Source organism: Lynx rufus, unplaced genomic scaffold (genome assembly GCF_022079265.1).
Source record: "Lynx rufus isolate CCGP_SWC_20201006 ecotype Redwood Valley unplaced genomic scaffold, mLynRuf1.p SCAF_12, whole genome shotgun sequence".
Lineage (NCBI taxonomy): Eukaryota > Metazoa > Chordata > Mammalia > Carnivora > Felidae > Lynx > Lynx rufus.
In genome coordinates, this window is record NW_025814826.1 from 2,799,395 (window position 1) to 2,818,289 (window position 18,895).

At 38.1% G+C, this 18,895-nt stretch overlaps 1 protein-coding gene across 1 annotated transcript in view; it reads right to left on the bottom strand.

The window, feature by feature from the left end:
* PRKDC (protein kinase, DNA-activated, catalytic subunit) overlaps window positions 1-18,895 on the bottom strand; it is a 205,897-nt gene that overhangs the window by 99,070 nt on the left and 87,932 nt on the right. Inside the window, exons 41-48 of the mRNA XM_047073912.1 lie at window positions 13,119-13,326; window positions 10,162-10,340; window positions 8,371-8,539; window positions 8,057-8,122; window positions 6,644-6,716; window positions 5,403-5,551; window positions 2,750-2,887; window positions 2,177-2,296 (exon numbers count right to left, since the gene is read on the bottom strand). Coding sequence (XP_046929868.1) covers window positions 2,177-2,296; window positions 2,750-2,887; window positions 5,403-5,551; window positions 6,644-6,716; window positions 8,057-8,122; window positions 8,371-8,539; window positions 10,162-10,340; window positions 13,119-13,326 — 1,102 coding nt within the window. The remainder of the gene's footprint in view (window positions 1-2,176; window positions 2,297-2,749; window positions 2,888-5,402; window positions 5,552-6,643; window positions 6,717-8,056; window positions 8,123-8,370; window positions 8,540-10,161; window positions 10,341-13,118; window positions 13,327-18,895) is intronic.

Sequence of the window (18,895 nt, forward strand, 5' to 3'; positions counted from 1 at the left end):
TCTGACTTTTGATCTTGGTTCAAGTCTTGACCCTCAGGGTCATGAGTTCAACCCTGCACTGGGCTCCACAATGGGTTTGAAGCCTACTTAAGACAACAAAACCAAAAACAAAAAAAAAAAAACCCAAACAAAGGGATACGTGCACGCTGATGTTTCTAGCAGCATTATCTGCAACAGCCAAGAAATACATGCAGCTCAAGTGTCCATTAATTGATGAATGGGTAAAGAAGATGGGGTGTGTGTGTGTGTGTGTGTGTGTGTGTGTGTATAAAACTCACCTGTAAGAAAGAATGAAATCTTGCCATTTACAACAATGGGGACGGAGCTAGAGAGCAATATGCTAAGTGAAATAATTTAGTCAGAGAAAGATAACGCCATATGATTTCACTCATGTGTGGAATTTAAGAAAAAAAAACACACAAAACTTGGGGGGTGGTAAAGGGAAGAAACCAAGAAATAGACTCTTAACTACAGAGAACAAACCAGAGGGGAAGTGGGGGGGGGGGGGAGGATGGGTTAAATAGGTGAAGGGTATTAAGAAGGGCCCTTGTGATGAGCACTGGGTGCTGTATTTAAGTGCTGAATCACTAAATTCTACACTTGAAACTAATATTACACTGTATGCTAATTGGAATCTAAATAAAAACTTAAAAATATATATAAAGAAAATAAATAAATGTTGAAATTTTAATAATAAATGTAAACGCAAGTTCTAATCTTTTCTTCTGTAAGACAACGGAGCCTCTGGAACATCTTTTGCAAACCATTCCCCTAGTCACTCCTGAGCCCCCGACACGCACAACACCCCAGGAAATCTCTCAGTGATGTCTCAGAGGCAACTCACATCCACATGTGTGAACAAGTTCAGCATGCTTCCTTGTCAACCTGCTTACCCACTCCCAGGCTACCAAGAAATGACCCAGAAATAAAGACACCAGCTCCCTTTCTGGTAGCCATCAAGTCAGCACTCAGGAACATGAGCTAGAAATCACATGTGACCCCAAGCGTTATGGGTTGTTCTGTGTCTTCCAAAAGGATACTGAAGTACTAATTCTCAACATCTATAAATGTGACCTGATCTAGAAATAGGGTCTCTGAAGATTATCAAGTTATGAGAGGTCATTAGGATGGGCTCTAATCCAATGACAATGTCCTTATTAAAAGGGAAAATTTGTACGTACTGAGACAGATGCAAAGAGGAAAGCCAATGTGAAGACTCAAGAAAAACAGCATCTATGTGCTGAAAAAAAAAAAAAAATGCCTGAGGCCACCATAAACTGGAAGAGAGGCCTGGAACAGATTCTCAATCCCAGCCCTCAAAAGGAACCATCCCCACCAACACCTTGATCTCAGGCTTCTGGCTTTCAGAACCACGAGGCAATCAGTTTCTGTTGTTTAAGCCACCCGGTCTGTGGTTCCACTGTTACAGCAGCCCTGGGAGCTAGAAATCAGGTGTGACCCTGGGGAACACGGGCCCTGCTGCAGCCCCTCAATTTGCAGTGCTGCCTCAAAGGACTTTGTATGGAGCAACGTGGATCACATCATTCCACCTGGCACCCATCAGTGGCTCCTCACTGCTCAACAAATGAGCTGCACCCTCTGCATGAATCCTGATGACCTGGCCTAGCTCACCCGCCCAAGCCATGTGGCCACACTTCTCTGGACCATGTGCCCATGGTCTGTGCTGTCAGTGGAGACATGCCTGGCTCTGTCAGATGCTGTCTCTGTCCACAGTGTTCTTTATACACAGAATATAAATTCCCACTGCACTTTTCACGTCACTCAAGGGCTCTCTTCCCTAACTGCCACCAGTGGAAGAGGTCTCCCCTGATGTGGTGCTATACATAAACCAACCGATAAATTCAGCAATTATCTAAAAGTCAGGTCTTTTTCAAATATCATTAATAGGAATATTTTCACCATTTTTGCTCCTATAAACTAATTAGGCTGGAACCCATTAGAAAGTGCCAACACATGTGCTTTATAAAAAGATCATTTCTAACACAATAAAATTTAATTTTCAAGTTGAAAAAATGATTAAAGGATTGATGTTGAACAAATTTGTTCAGAGAACAAAAATGTCATGCTCTGTTCCTTTACATCATTTCTTTATTAGGAGTTTTAAGTACATACATAAAACTGCAAAGAATTTTTAAAGAAATAATAAATTACTTACCTCTTCTGTATTAATAACAAGCTTGGCTAAGAAGAGACGGATATTTAATGATACTGATGGATTTCCTAGTTTGTCATGAAGAAATTTCATCCAAGGGGGAAGACTGCTTGGCACTGAACCCTGAAATAATCCATTCAAAGTTACCTTAAAAAGTGGAATAAAATAACTTCACACTTAGATGTCATGAGATATCATGATATTGTCATGAGATGACAAAATAAGAGACGAGTAACAAGAGGCTCCTGGGCGGCTCAGTCAGTCAAGCATCTGACTCTTGACTTCAGCTCAGGTCATGATCTCAGGGTTCGTTAGATCAAGCCCCATGTCTAGCTCTGTGCTGACAGCATGGAGCCTGCTTAGGATTCTCTCTCTCCCTCTCTCTCTCTGCCCCTCCCCTGGTCTCTCTCAAAATAAATAAATAAACATTAAAATTGTTTAAAAAATTTAAGACACAAGCAACAAAAATCACGTTTATTAGATACAGAATTTGGTATTTGACATTAAGTGTTCATTCTTACTGTGACAGCAATAAACAGTATTAAATGAGACACCATCAGATTAGCAGAAACAAACCTCTTCTCTTTTAGGTAGGATCTGATTTCTTTGCATGTGCTTAATCAGGGCTGTCATGGTTGCCATACATTCGTGCTGATTAAGCTCATCCATTTCTAACTCCAGGACAGCATCTTGGATCACAGGATCTTTATAATCCTAGGAAAAGGTTAGAATCTGATGATGCAGAGTACACTGTTAGATTAGTATACAGGGGCCTCTGGGTCGGTGGGCCAGTTGGTTGAGCATCCAACTCTTGATTTCAGCTCAGGTCATGATCCCAGGGTCATGGGATCAAGCCCTCTGTCAGGCTCCACACTGAGTGTAGAACCTGCTTGGGATTCTATCGCTCTCTCCCTCTGCCCCTCTCCCCCACTTGTGCTCTCTCTCTCTCTAAAATAAATAAAAAATTAAAAATAATAAAATTTCAGTGCATGTGATATTCTGACTTTGGGGGCAATATCACAAAACACACACTTAGGTAACAACGATACTTGGGTAATAATATCAAATATACTTATTAGGCTTTCTTATTAAACAACTTAGAAAAAATTACAGGACCTCATATCTTCCTTAAGTTATAGATACATAATTCTCCTCTGATCTCCTCATGGGGGGAGAGATCTCCTTGGGGGTCATACTCAGGTTATAGCATCCATGCAGACATGTGTTGCTTTGTACAAACACAAAGATCTTTCCAAATGTTTCTGTCTAGGAGGCCCAAGAATGCTCAATATCTTGAGAACAATAGTCTCCATGATTCTTAGTTGCCATGTTATGGAGAAAGTGGAGCTACTGACACATAATTTTAAGATAAACTTTTACCAACATTTCTTTTCTCAGTAAACTGAAAATGAGTTTTTCTCTGAAAAACTTCATAAAGTCCTTAATTTGCTTTGATACTTTAATAAAAGAACAAAATTTTTAAACCATTGTTGACCCTAAAATTCTCTTAGAAATTATAGCAGAGATAATTATTTTATAAATGTAATGAATTGAGGTTTTATATACATAGTAAATTTTACACACACACACACACACACACACACACACACACACACACACACAGAGCTGAACAATTTATCTGGATATTTCCCAGGAAGATAATTTTCAGAAAAGAAAGATTTGCGAAATCCCAAGAAGAAATTTTTAGACAGTTAAAGTGCTTACAGAAACTGAGTAGAAAGAGGAATAAAATGGCCCTACATAATTCTGTAATTCTGTCTGCCCTGGTAGCAGGAACTATTTCAGAACATCACTTCCCAAAGATGTACAGTATTTGGAAAAGGAGTCTTCTTATAACCATTGTGGGTATGGTCTCTTTCCTCCCAAAGACAATGGATAATTTCTATAAACTGGGGGTTTTAGAAATGACAGGAAGTGATGTTATGTTCTACTAGGAACAGTGCTAAATGAGCACTGAAACAGTAAATTTTACACACTATCAAGTTTATAAGAGACAAGAAAAAACCACATTCAATCAGCCACAAAAATCAATTAGAATAATCTTAATGTCCCTTTTTCCATATACTTGGTAAGGTGTCAAAGGAGTTACAATATTTGACTGCATTCAGATCTACTCAACAGGTTTTTCCGTAAAAATTATTGTATATCAAGATGCTGCTCACAAGGACTAGATACATCTGAACTAGGACTCAGTCATGCGATCAAACTGAAGGCACGAGGATTGAACCCAAGATGCCTCAATGTAAATGGCCTGTTCACAAAAGAGGAGTCTCACTAGCCAGTGTAGCCATAACAGAACAAAGTCACACTCTTTTATTGCCCAGCAGAGATGTAAGACATAACCTAGGTGAAAGAACTAATGAATGGCTCCTCTTTGAAACAGTCATTAAAAAAGAGAGAAGCCAACCCAAGAGGCAACGTAAGGTACAGACAAACTCAACTTCAAAAACGCTGCACTGCTCCCACCCTCCTCGGGCAAAAAGCCGCTGGGCAGACCAGAGGGGGCAAGAGCTGCCTGGCAATGTCTGGGGATGGAGAAGGAGAGCGTGAGGTGCCCGCCTGTGGGTCAGGACCCACTCCGGGAGGACATCAGTATGGAGGAAAGAAAAGGGGTTGAGAGAAAGAAGTTAGTGCATATCAAAGAAACTGGAAAGGGAAAAAACTTGAATGAACCCTGGACAGGAATCAGATGTATCTGTGGAACTCATGCTTTTACACATATGTACACATGTGTGTGTCTGTGCAGGTGCACAGGTGTCTGTCTACCTACAAGTTTCCTGTCTGTTTATGAGGTCAAGCTATTATTTGCGAATACAGATGCATTCAGTTATCTCAGTTAGATAACATCAAATATTCAAACAGCTTCTTCGTTTTCTGTAGAGAGAGAATGCAACAGTCATACCAGCAAGACCTCTGAGTATGGTAGTCGTCTTTCTCACTGGAAACCCTTAAAGGCAGTTCTGATTTAAAACAGTAATCTCATGGAGACTGGTTACTGTGAATCAGCCCTTGCAGACAGCTTTCTTTCCTGTACTGACAAAATCCAACTGCTGAATCTAGAGGATGGAAAGCTGGGACTCAGATCTTGGAAAATTCTCCGCACGCTATTCTCTGAGGACTACTGACACAGAACTAGTTTCCCCTAAGTATGAAGCCCCATTCCTTTATAAACGCCAACAATATTTTTTAATATGTGACATGTGATCACCCGTCTCCGAAAATGACCAGTGGTAGATTTAGGGTCTTGGGAACCGTATGAATAGCTCTGAACTCCAGTTGAGAAATCAAATTGACTCATTTCCTCACTCAGGCTGCTGTCTGCCAAATACGACAAGGAAGATATATAATGAGGGCCACCTAAGATATAAAGAACAAAATACATTTATTCAAATTAGTAAAAAATGTTTTTCTCTAAGCTCAAATGATATTAATAAAATTAAAAGACTGTGTTAACTAAGGCTTTTATCAATCCTGTGATTCTCCACTGATAATCCAGATTAACAAAGCAAAAAGGAAATGGGGAAAAGACACCTCCTCCTGCTTTTGTCATTAGTGAGCGGTTATTCTATACTGTCATGGACAAAGAAATTAAGTTAAACCACATACAATTTTTGAATATGATGTTAACAGAATTTCTTTGCAGTTAAAATTTTGACGGGGTACATTCTGCATAAAAAGTCTAACATAAATGTGGGAAAAGATACTACTGAAAAACAACCAATTCACAAATGTAAAGAATTTACAAAACTGGTCCAAAATTTATCCTCAAGTCAGGAAAAAAAAAAAGGTATGAAGAAAAATTAAGCAAAAAAATGAAACAAGGAGCATGTGGAGCAAGAGACAGATAATTTTATAACAGGAAGCCAGGACAACTTCCTTCAAAGGCTGGCATTAAACAAAACGCTGATATCTGGGACCAAGATTATTCTAGGCTGAAGAAACATCATGTGCAAATGCCCTGGGGCCAAAAGGAGCCTGGTGCCTATAGGTACAGGCAGGGGGGCAGTGCTACTGGAGCAGAGTGAGCAGGAGAGTAGCAGGGGGGCAGCAGGTGGGTCAGGGGTCTTAGGCAGCTCTGTCTTCAGGGAAGTGGGAGTTGACAGAGGTTTGGAGCAGAGGAATGGCAGGATGAGATCTGTATTTTAACACAGATTCTTGAATGTATTTAAACAACATACAGACATAATCCATATACAAACATAGATAACTATCAACCAATCTTGCACTTTTAAGAAAAAGCATACCATTTCTCAGCCCTCTTTGGCCATTCTGAGATCTTTCTACATAGGTAAAAGTTTAGCTGATTAAATTTCTTTCAAAGTAAAATTCTACTTGCCACGTAAAACCTTTCAAACTCTATTTCAATGTTTTGGTGTACTTAAAATATTTTTTATTTACGTAACAAATACCAACTATTAGAATCTTTCTCATCTTTTAAAAACAACCTACCTGAATCCCCATTTCCTGCTTCCCTGGCTTCTTTCCTAATTTCAATGTACTTTTTCCTTCTTTCCATAGGAACCTATCAGGCAAAACAAATACACCACTTAAAACTTTGTAAAATCCTGATCACGATTTTCTAGTTTAGTAGCAATTGCCTCAGTGGGGTTCTGTGAGAATCTGTGGGAAAAGCATTCCTTAAGGGCACTCACCTGTATTTCTTTGTGGATATTTTTTAATGCTTTTAAATTTGATAAAAGTCTTGTTTAAAAGGTAATTTTTTGAGGCACCTGGATGCTCAGCTGGTTAAGCATCCAACTGGATTTTAGCTGAGGTCATTATCTTACGGTTCCTGAGATCAAGCCCCGAGTCGGGCTCTGTGCTGATAGTGCAGAGCCTGCTTGGGACTCTCTCTCTGTGCCCCTGCTCGTGCTCCCTCTCTCTCTCAAAATGAATAAATAAGCATTTAAAAATAAATAAAACTTTGCCAACCTGCAAAAATAATTTTTTTGCCAAATTGCTTGGGGACCCAGGGTGGGCTAAGATGTGGCAGCCACAGGCCCAAATTACTAACAGTCTGTACTTTACTTACGAGCTCAGTTTCCTCAACTGCATGGTTATGGTATATCATAGCACCTCACAGTGCTGTTGCAAAGTTTAGAAGTGACATATACCAAGTGTCTGAATGCTTAATACACTAGTGCTATTATTTTTTGGATTTTTAGTTCTTTGAACAGTGTTACACCTTGAGAAAAGTTCCCAGTCTTGTTCCAAAAGGGCACAAGGCAGGAAGCAACCATTTACACGAACTCATGAACGACTTAGATGTGGTCGAGGTCAGCAGCTAGGCAGGTGAACATGAATGATAGTTCCTGACCCAGACAACCCAGAGCTCTGGCACTCTGCCCACCCAATTCCCATTTCCAATGGGCTGTGAAAAGCTGCAGTGACAATCTCCTACCAATCGCTGAGGTTGGCGTGTCAAACTCAGCTTGGCTAAAATCAAGCTTGTCACGTTTGCCACAGCAAGTTTTCCACTTATCCACATGAAGTCAGCTCACAGCACCCCCATTATCCTGCCAAATCACCCAAGCAGGGCCAGAGCGTTAGAATTCTGTATCTGGATGGATCTCAATTTCACAGAACAGATAAATTAACTCAGCAAAACACTGCTGGCATATGTCCTCCCAGCTCCTTTTATTGCCATTTTCTATCCTTTACTAGTTAAAAGAGCAAAAAGTCGAGTTATGGTCATGTTTTTATAGGTGCCTGAGAGGCTGAACTACATTAAACTACCAGATTTTATAGTTCAAAGCAGACTTGATACTGGGAGTTTTTGTTCATCATAACATATTGCTTTTTCTTCTATAAGCTCTTGGTAAATTTTTTAAACTTAGGAACACCATTAAAAATTTGACTCACCTCAACTTCTACAGGAAATGTGTAGCAGCGTTTCAGGTCAATCAGATTTTCAAAAATAAGCAAGTTCTGTAAATCCAAAAAGTCGTAATAAAAATATCTGAATAGTGGAAATTGTTACTGCTGATGCTACTATAGAGTTAACGCTACTTATAATTCATGGGGAAGCATTTTGGCTTTAAAATATATACATACAGAACTCAAAGAACTACATCTTTAATATTATAAGAAGGTGCAAATTATGATACAATTTTAATTCATATAATCTAACTTGCAATCCTACAATGGCAGCAACAGTGAAAATTTCAGAAGCCTACCTTTTCAGGTTTTTCACTCAACAGAAAACCTTGGTAAAATTTTAATTCGGTGAAGACACAGCAGATAACAGAAATGGCACAGTTGTACGCAGCACAATGGTACAGTCTTCTCCTCTCTAGCAACTGATTCTCACCCGCCATGTTCTCTGTAAATGCATCATAGCACAATCTGCAGAGTAGATCCAGGTGAAAAATCAATTCACCTAACAGGGAAATCATCGCTAGAGCCCAACAATGCCCGACAACAGGATCTCAATTCAGTTTAGCCTTTTCCGAGTGTCAGGTTTGTGCCCAGCACAGTACCAGGTACCAAAAATAAAAGTCAAGCAAGTCACTATATTCATGCACACCTCGAGGGAAGACAGTGCCTAGGGATTTCACCACACTGTGGTATGCACAGCAACAGCAACAAGCACGGTAAGTTAAGACATGGAAACAAGGAAGATGGACAGTAACCCAGGCGAAGGAGCCAACGAAGTTTTAAGAGAAATTTTGATTTCTAAGTTATGTGAAGATTATGAGCAGAGAGAAGTGTCACTTCCAGCAAGGCATAAGCCACACTGCGTGTTCAGAAGATGAGGTGGGAACTGGCAGTGCCTGGCAGTGAGCCGAAGGTGGAGAGGCGGGCGTTCCCGGAAGAGCTCGCCTGCCATGCTAAGGAGCCTGGAGTGCATTCTGCACAATGCGATCTCCAAACAATGCCCAGATGGCCAACTACTTTTGAAAACAGTGTTGTCAGAACACAGCCATGCCCCTTCGTTTCCACATTGTTTATGACTGCTTTCCCAGTACACTGCAGTAGTTGCAAGAGACCATATAGCCTGCAAACGTGAAAATAGTTACTATCGAGTGGGACGTTTACAGGAAAAGTTTGCTGGCCCCTGTTACTGAAGATGAGGTTCTTTTGAAGTGTTTCAGGTAGGAGGATGAAACAATCAGGTTCACACTGCAGAAGTATTATCAGACTAGCAGCAGCACAGACAAAACTGATAGAGACAAGCCCAGGAGCGGGGAGAATAACGGAGAAGGAGACTACACTGCAGTGGTTCCCCAAAGAACACCAGACGCTACAATGCTAGGTGAAGGAAGGAGGATGAGAAAAGGGCACCAGTCTTGGGAGTGCTGAGGAGATAACCCCCGCCAGATGTGATGACTGACAGGGTAGACATGCAGGCCGGAGAGATGAAGATGAAGGGAAATAAAACAGGACGCCCAAGTCTCTTGTTAGAGCAGATGAATGGATGCTGGGCACATCATTCCCCAAGGAGGTAAAAGAAGGGTGAGGGTAAGAGGACAGTACGGAACAGCTTGCTTGGGAAAGGCAAATGAGGCCTGGCAATGTCTGTGTCAATATTAACTAAGAGGGAACTTCATGAGAAGGCCACTTTTAGAGAAAATGTATTGGACTGCTTTGTATTTTACAGAAAACCTGCTTAAACATGCAATATTCCTTTAATTTCAAATGGAGGTCAGGAAAAATAAAATACATAAATCCCTTCGTGCTGTAAATCATGCCACTAAAAATATATCAACCTATTAAGGGAGGAAAATGGTAGAAAAAAACAATAAAAGAAAAGAAGTTTTATTCCTTATAAAAGATGAGTATAGGATAAAACATGTTACCCATAACCTGCTAAATTAAAGTACACCTAAGTAGTTTGTGCACAAGAAAGAAAACCATAAAAACTCATATTTAAATAAACATTTATTCACATTATATACGTGCATAAAATACATGCATCAAAAATATTAACGAATCAAATACAACCCCAAATTAACTAAAAATCTTACTTAATAAGTGTCTTTGTAAGTTCACTTCCTTCTGTAACACATGAGCCATGGAAAACCTGATTAATTTTAGACTCCTTTGAGTGAACATCATCTTTTGGAAGACGAGAATACATCACATCTAGGATCTTGTAACAGCCCATCTTCTTGGTGATTTGAGTATCAAAGGTAGATTCATTTAGCTAAGGAAAAGTAACAAGTAATTGTCTTTGGTCTCATCAAACAAGAAAAATAGTTTTTTAATATATCAAATATTCAATTTAATACTCAATGCTCTTTACATAGAAAATAATTTTAACAAACATGTTGAATCACTTCAATAGGAGACTGCCAAGGGTCAGAAACATGGGTATATTGATGTGTTACGTTGAATGTGGCAGGAAATAACACATAATATCCAAACAGAGAACTTAGGGCATCAATATAGGACTTTTACACAAAATCTTATCAAAGTCATGATGACAACAGGTGAAACTTCAATGTATTAAAAAACAAGATTTTCAACTATTTATGGTATTTCCTAAAGGTATCCAAGTCCTAACTCCCAGAACCTATGAGTTCTCATAAGGCAAAAAAAGGACTTTGCAAATGTGATTAAGTTAAGGATCTTGAGATTGGGCGACAATTTTGGATTGGTCATGTGGGCCCTAGATGAAATCATATGTAACCGTATAAGAGGATACATAAAGGGATGAGACAGAAAGGAAAAGGCAATGTGATGACAGAATTAGAGGTCGGAGTGACACAGCCACATACAAGGAATGCCAGCAGCCACCAGAAGCTGGAGGAGACAGGAAGTAGACACTCAGAGCCACAGGGGCAAGCGTGGCCATGACAACACCATAAATTTAGGTCAGTAAAACTAATTTTGGACTTCTGGCCTCCAAAACTGGGAGAGAATAAATCTCTGTTGTTCTAAGCCACCAAGCTTATGGTAATTTATTACTTGAAGATTCAGGAAATAACACACATTTTGGCATTAAAAGTTTAATCTCCTGTAACAAATGCCAAAAATATGCAAGTGACTTTGGAATTGGATGATGGGTAGAGGCTGAAATTTGCCATGCATGACAGAAAAAGCCTAAACTGCCTGCAGAGACTGCTGATAGAAATACCAGCACCGAAGGCATTGCTGGTGAGGGCTCAGAAGGAAGTGAAAAAGCATGCTAGCAAAACCAAATTGTCTTAGGGAACATCTCAATCATCATAAACACATCTTTGGTATAACTATGGATGTTAAAGTAGCTGCCGGTGAGGTCTCAGAAGGAAATAAAGAACATATTTTTTGACACTGAAGGAAAGGAGATCCTTGTAATACAGTGGCAGAAAACTTAGCTAAATAGTGTTCTATGGCTGCACACAGAGCAGAACTTACAAGCCATGCACTTGAATATTTAACTAAAAATTTCCAAGCAAATTTTTAGAAGGTGCTACCCCCTTTCTTCTTTGCTGCTTAAAATAAAATGTGAGGGGCAAGAGATAAATTGAGTTAGGAACTGCTGGGCAAAAAGAACCAAAACTTGATTTGAGAAATTCTCAGCTTATCCAGACTGTAAAAGATGCTAACATTAGGAGATTCACTGTTAAAAAAGTGGCTCCAAAAGACAACAAGGGTGTAGCTGGACAATCTTGGACTACTGCTAAAGAAATTAAGCATGGGACTCATGGATGCCCTCAATTATTTCATCAGAACCAGGAACAGAGATGGAATTATCCAGCAAAGATCTGTGGAGGACTCTCCTGTTAGTAAACCTCTAAGGCATACATAGGAGAGCTACAGAGTTTTTGAGAATGTCATACCAGAAGAAACACCACCAGCTTGGACTGAAAGGGACAGAGACAAAATGAAATGAAAAAAGGCTGCTATAATCCCTGAATTCTACAGGCAAGAAAAACAAATAATTTGTTTTCTCGTTTCACAGGTCCACAAATGGAAAGAATTTTGCCCCATGATGGATCATACCCAGAATCCCACCCATACCTGATTCATATGTTTTGAATGATGAAAAAGGACTCTGAGCTGATGATATTCAGATGCAACCTTGGACTTAAAAGTTGATGCTATAATGCATCTAGACTTTGGGGGATGTTGGGATGGGATAAATGTATTTTGCAAGAGGGAACATTTGGTGCAGGTGGACTGTATTCGGCTGAATAATATCCACATACAAATACCCACATTTTAATCACTGAAACCATGAATGTTACCTTACATGACAAAAAAGAACTATACAGATGAAATCAAGTAAAGGATCTTGAGATGGGGAGATCATCCAAGTGGGCCCTCAATACGACACATGCAGAGAGAAATTAGACAGAAAAGGAGGAGGTAATGTGACCACAGAAGGAGGGAGAGGAGTGATGGGGCCACAAGCCACGGAATGCTGGCAGCTGCCAGAAGCTGGAAGAGGCAAAGAACGGGTTTTCCCTTAGGGCCTCCGGAGCCTTGCAACACCTTGATTTCAGCCCGAGGAAACTGATTTCTGGCCTGCAGAACTATGAGAGAATAAGTTTTTGTTGTTCTACACCATGGTGGCGGTAATTTGTTATAGCACCCTCAGGAAACTAACGCAGATCCCATGTAACTACAAGTTGTTACCAAAGTGTTGAAGTAATGCTCCTTGAGCAACAGAGATCTTCTGACTGAACATACGGAAGTTTTTAAGAACACCAGCCAAGGAGATTTATCAATTCTTATTAATAGTCAATTTAAGGGGCGCCTGGGTGGCTCAGTTGGTTAAGTGTCCAACTTCAGCTTAGGACACGATCTCACGGTTCATAAGTTTGAGCCCCACATCAGGCTCTGTACTGACAGCTCAGAGAACGGAGCCTGCTTCAGATTCTGTGTCTCCCTCTCTTTCTCTCTCCCTCCCCTGCTCACACTCTGTCTTACTCTCAAGAATCATAAATGAAACACTAAAAAAAATTTAATAGTACATTTAATAACAGATGTACAATACCTTTGTAAATCTAGACTTCAACACATCAATGGCATCCACCACAATTTTGCTAAAGAATTCTATCAAGGCATTCGGGCTACAGTGCCACAGCAGAGTGAGAAGGCAGCGATCTACAAATGCTTGGCGAGTGACATTTGAAAGTAGGTCATCCCTCTTGAACATTCTGTACACACTTTCCAAAAGGGCTAATTGTGTGACACATGAACTCCTAAGAAAAAAAGAAAATTATATGAACATCCCTGCTTTGAACAAATATTTTGAGTGCCCACACATAAAACAAGCAAAATAAATACCAATGACTACAAACTAAAAAAATAACTTTAAAGATTATATATATATATGCATATACATATGTGTATATATATACACACCATGAAAAACAAGAAACATCTGTACATAAATCATATTATTATACTCATCCCCAGAAATCTTCATGCCAAATTTAGGCATTAAGAACAGTTTTCATTTACTTTCAAATCTGATGTTGTTTAGAAAACAGCTGAGGCTATGGGAGAGTCTCAGGCCTGAAGATGATCACAATTCCAGAATTTGAATCTCATGGATCATAATTTACAAATTCTAGTCTCTTCCTAGTAACAAACTGCCATTCGTATTTCCTATACAGAGATACATTCATCTGGCCCTTTATGTTCTTATCCGGAATGAAAGATACTTGAATGATCATCTATAAGATTCTGTCTATACATCTATAAACTAAGAATACAGTTAGTTTCTTCACCTATAAAAATGTGAGGTTAGGACTAAATGATTATTAAAATCTTTTTCCGGTTCTAAAATCCTGATACTCCGAAGGTAAATAGGAACCAGAGTAAAAATATTAGATGAAGGTAATTCAGTCACAAAACTGTAAGGCTGCAGGACAGATGCTACATGGGCTTCTGTAACATTTATTTGGGCACGGTCTTAGATTTAAATTCTTCTGAAGAGCTTCCTGATACTGAGCACAACAGAGATGCACAGCCCTAAAACTATTACACAGAAAGTTAAAAAGAGGAGCAGGGAAAGAAAAGGAAAAAGAGCAAAAATCTGGTAACAAAAAATGGGCCAGCAGATAGTTTACTTAAAATAAATGCAAATGAGCTCTAAATATATGAGTATATGCTCTATTTCACTCATAATAAGAGAAATATAAACTAAAACAACACTGAGAGATCCCCTCTCACCTATATAATTGGAAAAAAATCCAAGTGTTTGACAATATACTCTGTTGGCAAGACTGTGATGAGGCAGACACTCTCATACATTGTCGAGGGAATGTAAATAATCACAGCCTCAAAATAAGGGATGTGGTAAAAGCTAGCAAGGTTACAAATGCATTTAATTTTTGAATTACGTATAGGAATCCACTCCAAAGACATACTGGCAAAATACAAAATGACATATACACATGGCTATTCACTGTGACATTATTTTTAACAGCAAAAGACTGAGCCCAAGGGGGCTGCTTCAAAATAGTATGCTATAGTGAATAATTATACAGTTATTTAAATAAAAAAGGATTGAAGAAGAGCTCTTGGTACCAACATGTAGTGATCTGTAGAAGACATGAGATGGAAAAAAAAGGGAGGTGAAAAGGAATAAGAGAGGGGACAGAAACAGAAATAAGACTCCTGAATATAGTTCGTTATACAGATATGACCTTCAAATCATGTAAATGTTTTACATGTTCAAAAAGAAAATTAAATCAAAAGAAAAAACATAAACATTTCTAAAATCTGATAATTAAAATAAGCATACCTAACTAATTGGTATAACAGCTACGTATTGAAGAAAACTTTACCAAATGATTTTGGAACACAAAACTCACAGAGAGTATATTCTAAGTAAATTATAATTAAAATGAAAATTTTAAATTGCACACACACACACAAAAGTCTTGCTGGAATTTTGACAGAGTTCACATTAAATTTATATATCAACTTAACAGAATTGCCATGTTAACAAATATTGAATCTTCAAATTCATGAACATGGGATGTCTCTCCATTTATTTAAATCTTTATTTTTTTATTTCCCTCAGCAGTGGACTATAATTTTTAGTGCACAGGTCTTGCGCTTTTGTTAAATTTATTACTAAATTTATTACTTTGTTTTTATGATGCTATTAAGAAAACAATTATATTCCTAGTTACAGCTTTGAAATGTTCTCAGCTCATATACAGAAAAGTTGATTTCTGAACATTGATCCGGTATCCTACAAACTTCCTATAATTGCTTATTAGTTCTGAAAGCTTTTTGTAGATCTTAGGATTCTCTCCCTCATGCCATCTGTGAATAAGGACAGTTTTGCTTCTTTCTTTCCAATCTAGTTGCCTTTTATTCCTTTCTCTTTCCTGACTGCACTGGCCAGAACCTCCAGTACTGTGTTGAACTGAAAAGAGTACACATCCTTGCCTTGTTCTCGGACTTAGGGGGAAAGCATTCAGTCTTTTACTATTAAATATTCTGTTGGCTGTTGGTTTTTCATAGATGACCTTTTGTCCTTTTCATCATGAATGGATGTTGGGCTTTGTCACAAATTTATCTGCATCCACTAAAATGGGAATGTGATTTCTGTCCTTTATTCTTTTAATATACTATATACTATTCATTTTTTCTCAGATGTTAAATTAGTTTTGCATTCCTAGGACAAATCCCAATTAGCAACAGTGTGTAATATTTATATGTTGTTGAATGTGTTTTGTTTTGTTTTTTTAAATTTTTGAAAGACAGAATCTGATGGGGACAGGGTAGAGAGAGAGAGGGAGACACAGAATCCGAAGCAGGCTCCAGGCTCTGAGCTGTCAGCACAGAGCCCAACATGGGGCTCGAACTCACAAACAGTGAGATCATGACCTGAGCCTAAGTCAGACGCTTAACCGACTGTGCCACCCAGGTGGTTCCCTTGGCTGGATGTGTTTTTCTAATACATTTTTGAAAATTTGTGTGTCTATATTCACAAAGGATTCTGGTCTGTAGGTTTCTTGCAATGTTTCTTTCTGGCTTTATCTGTGTGATACTAGCCTCACAGGATAAGGTGAGAAGGATTCCTTTCTTCTGTATTTTCTGAGGAGTTTATCAAGTGTTGATATTTTTTCTTTAAATATTTGATGAAAATTCACCAGTGAAGCTATCTGGGTCTGGGCTTTCCCTTGTGAGATTTTATTCTTTTCTTTTTGTGAAAAGATTTTAATTCTATTTATTTACTTACTAAAGGTTATACTCAGATTTTCTATTTCTTCTTGAGTCACTTTGGTATTTTGTGACTTTTTAGGAATTTGTCCATTTTAGTTAAGTTGAATTTGTTAGCATAGTGTTATTCATATTTCCCTATAATCTTTTTAACTTCTGAGAGGTCAGTGGTAACACTCCCTCTTTCCTTCCTAATTTTCATGAACTGTACCTTCTTTGTTACTCCTAGTTTGTCTAGCTAACAGTTCTTCATTTACCTTTCAAAGAAGAAATTTCAGTTTCACTGATTTTTCTCCACCATTTTTCTAATTTCGATTTCATTAATTGTCACTCTAATCTTTATTATTTCTTCCTTCTGCTTCTCTTCAGTTTAGTTTTCTTTTTCTTGATTTTAAGGTACAGGTTTATATTACTGATTTAGGATATTTCTTATTTTCTCTTTTTTTAATTATTAAATATAATTTATTATCAAATTGGTTTCCATACAACACCCAGTGCTCATCCCAACAAGTGCCCTCCTCCCTACCCATCACCCACTTTCTCCTCTCCCCCACCCCCCATCGATCCTCAGTTTGTTCTCAGTATTTAAGAGTCTCTTATGGTTTGCCTCCTTCCCTCTCTGTAACTTTTTCTTATTTTCTAATACAGGTATTAAAAAATACAAATTCCTCTCTAGGCACTGTTTTAGTTCTATCTCATACATTTGGATATACTTTATTCGTATTTCATTCAGATCAAATTCTGATTTGATCAAATATCAGATCAGATCTGATCTGATCAAATATCAGATCAAATATCTGATTTCACTCGTAATTTCTTCTCTGACCCAAGGGCTACTTACAAATGTATTAATTAGTTGGTTATTTAGAAGTGTTTTCTTCCATTATTAATATATAAATATCTTCATTATGGATGGAGAACATACTTTGTAAGATTTCATTCCTTTTAAATTTATTAAGACTTGTTTTATGGCTTCCATATGTGCTCAAAAGAATGTGTATTCTCCCATTGTATAGAATGTTCTATAGTTGGTTAATTATGGTTTTTTAAAATGTCAATAAAAAGGAATGAATTATTGATTCACACTACATCATGAACCTCAAAAACTTGCTAGAAAAAAAAAAGCCAGACATAAGAGATCACATATTCTATGATTCTATTTATATGAAATGTCCAGAAAAGGCAAAGTTATAAAGACTGAAAGTAGATTAGTGATTGCCTGGGGCTGGGAATGGGAATGTGAGTTAATATAGGATGTTATCAAGAGGATGAAATTATTCTATAGTGATGGCTGTACCACTCAATAAAGTTACTAAAAATCACTGAATTCTATACTTAAAATAGGTGAATTTTATGATATGTAAAATACAACTCAGTAAGACAAAATACCATGGATGTTTACAAATCAATATAAATAATGTTGATAAAAAAACAAAACAAAACAAAACAGGGCACCTGGGTGGTTCAGTCAGTTAAGGGTCCGACTTCATTTCAGGTCATGATCTTGCGGTTCATGAGTTCAAGCCCTGCATCGGGCTCTGTGCTGACAGCTCAGAGCCTGGAGCCTGCTTCAGATTCTGTGTCTCCCTCTCTCTCTCTCTCTCTCTCTCTCTCTCTGCCCCTCCCCTGTTCACACTATCTCTGTCTCTCAGAAATAAACAAACAAACGTTAAAAAAATTTTTTTAAAAAAAGACTCACTGGCCACAATTAGAAGTAGCCACAGCGTCAAGCCCTAACTTTAAAAATTAATTAAAAAATTAATGATCAAATTTGTTCCCTTTTGTCCACTGTGATTTCCTACAACACTAAAACTATATTTGGGTAACCAAATAGTCCTAGTAATAAAGGCAAGTTCATTACAACATAATTCTAGCTCTTAAATTTAGAAGGAATAAAAGGACTTTTTAAATGACCATTTGCAACTCCTGATAAAATAAATGATTTGGGGCAACTATCATAAATGGATGCTAGAACCTCAGGAAAAGCCCACGCCAAACATAACTGATTAATCTTAGCATCGTTAAAATTAAGACCACTTCACACCATGTGCCAAATGCCATGAACACGAAATACAGAGCATCCACTATTAAGTAATCTTGCCAAAACTTGAACCTGAATCTAACTAAGCTTTTAGACCTAACTTTCCACTTACAGGAAACCGGGGTTAGAGGAACGAGTTAAATGAAAAGAACAGACAAAAATCAGGTAAATCGAGGATGTAACTAACCGTGTAGGCCAAGTGTCCAGGTTTCTTTAACAACAACAAAAAAATAAGAGGGTAGGGGACTGTTCTAGATGAAGACAGACTGAGATACAACAGTGAAATGCCATGTAAAAAGATAATCCAACAGTCTAGAGCATTTAAGACAACTGGAGAAATCTGAAAACAGAATTACTGATAATTTTTCTCCGTTGATAAGAGTACTATATAGCAACCCAAGAATAACAGTATAATTTTAAATACACATGCAGAAGTTATTAGAGGTGAAATGACATCGGGGATCTGCTTTGTTACAATAACTACAGCACAAGAGAAAAGAGGCTAAAACAGGGGTGATGAGGCCGGAAAATGCTGGAGTGTGTTT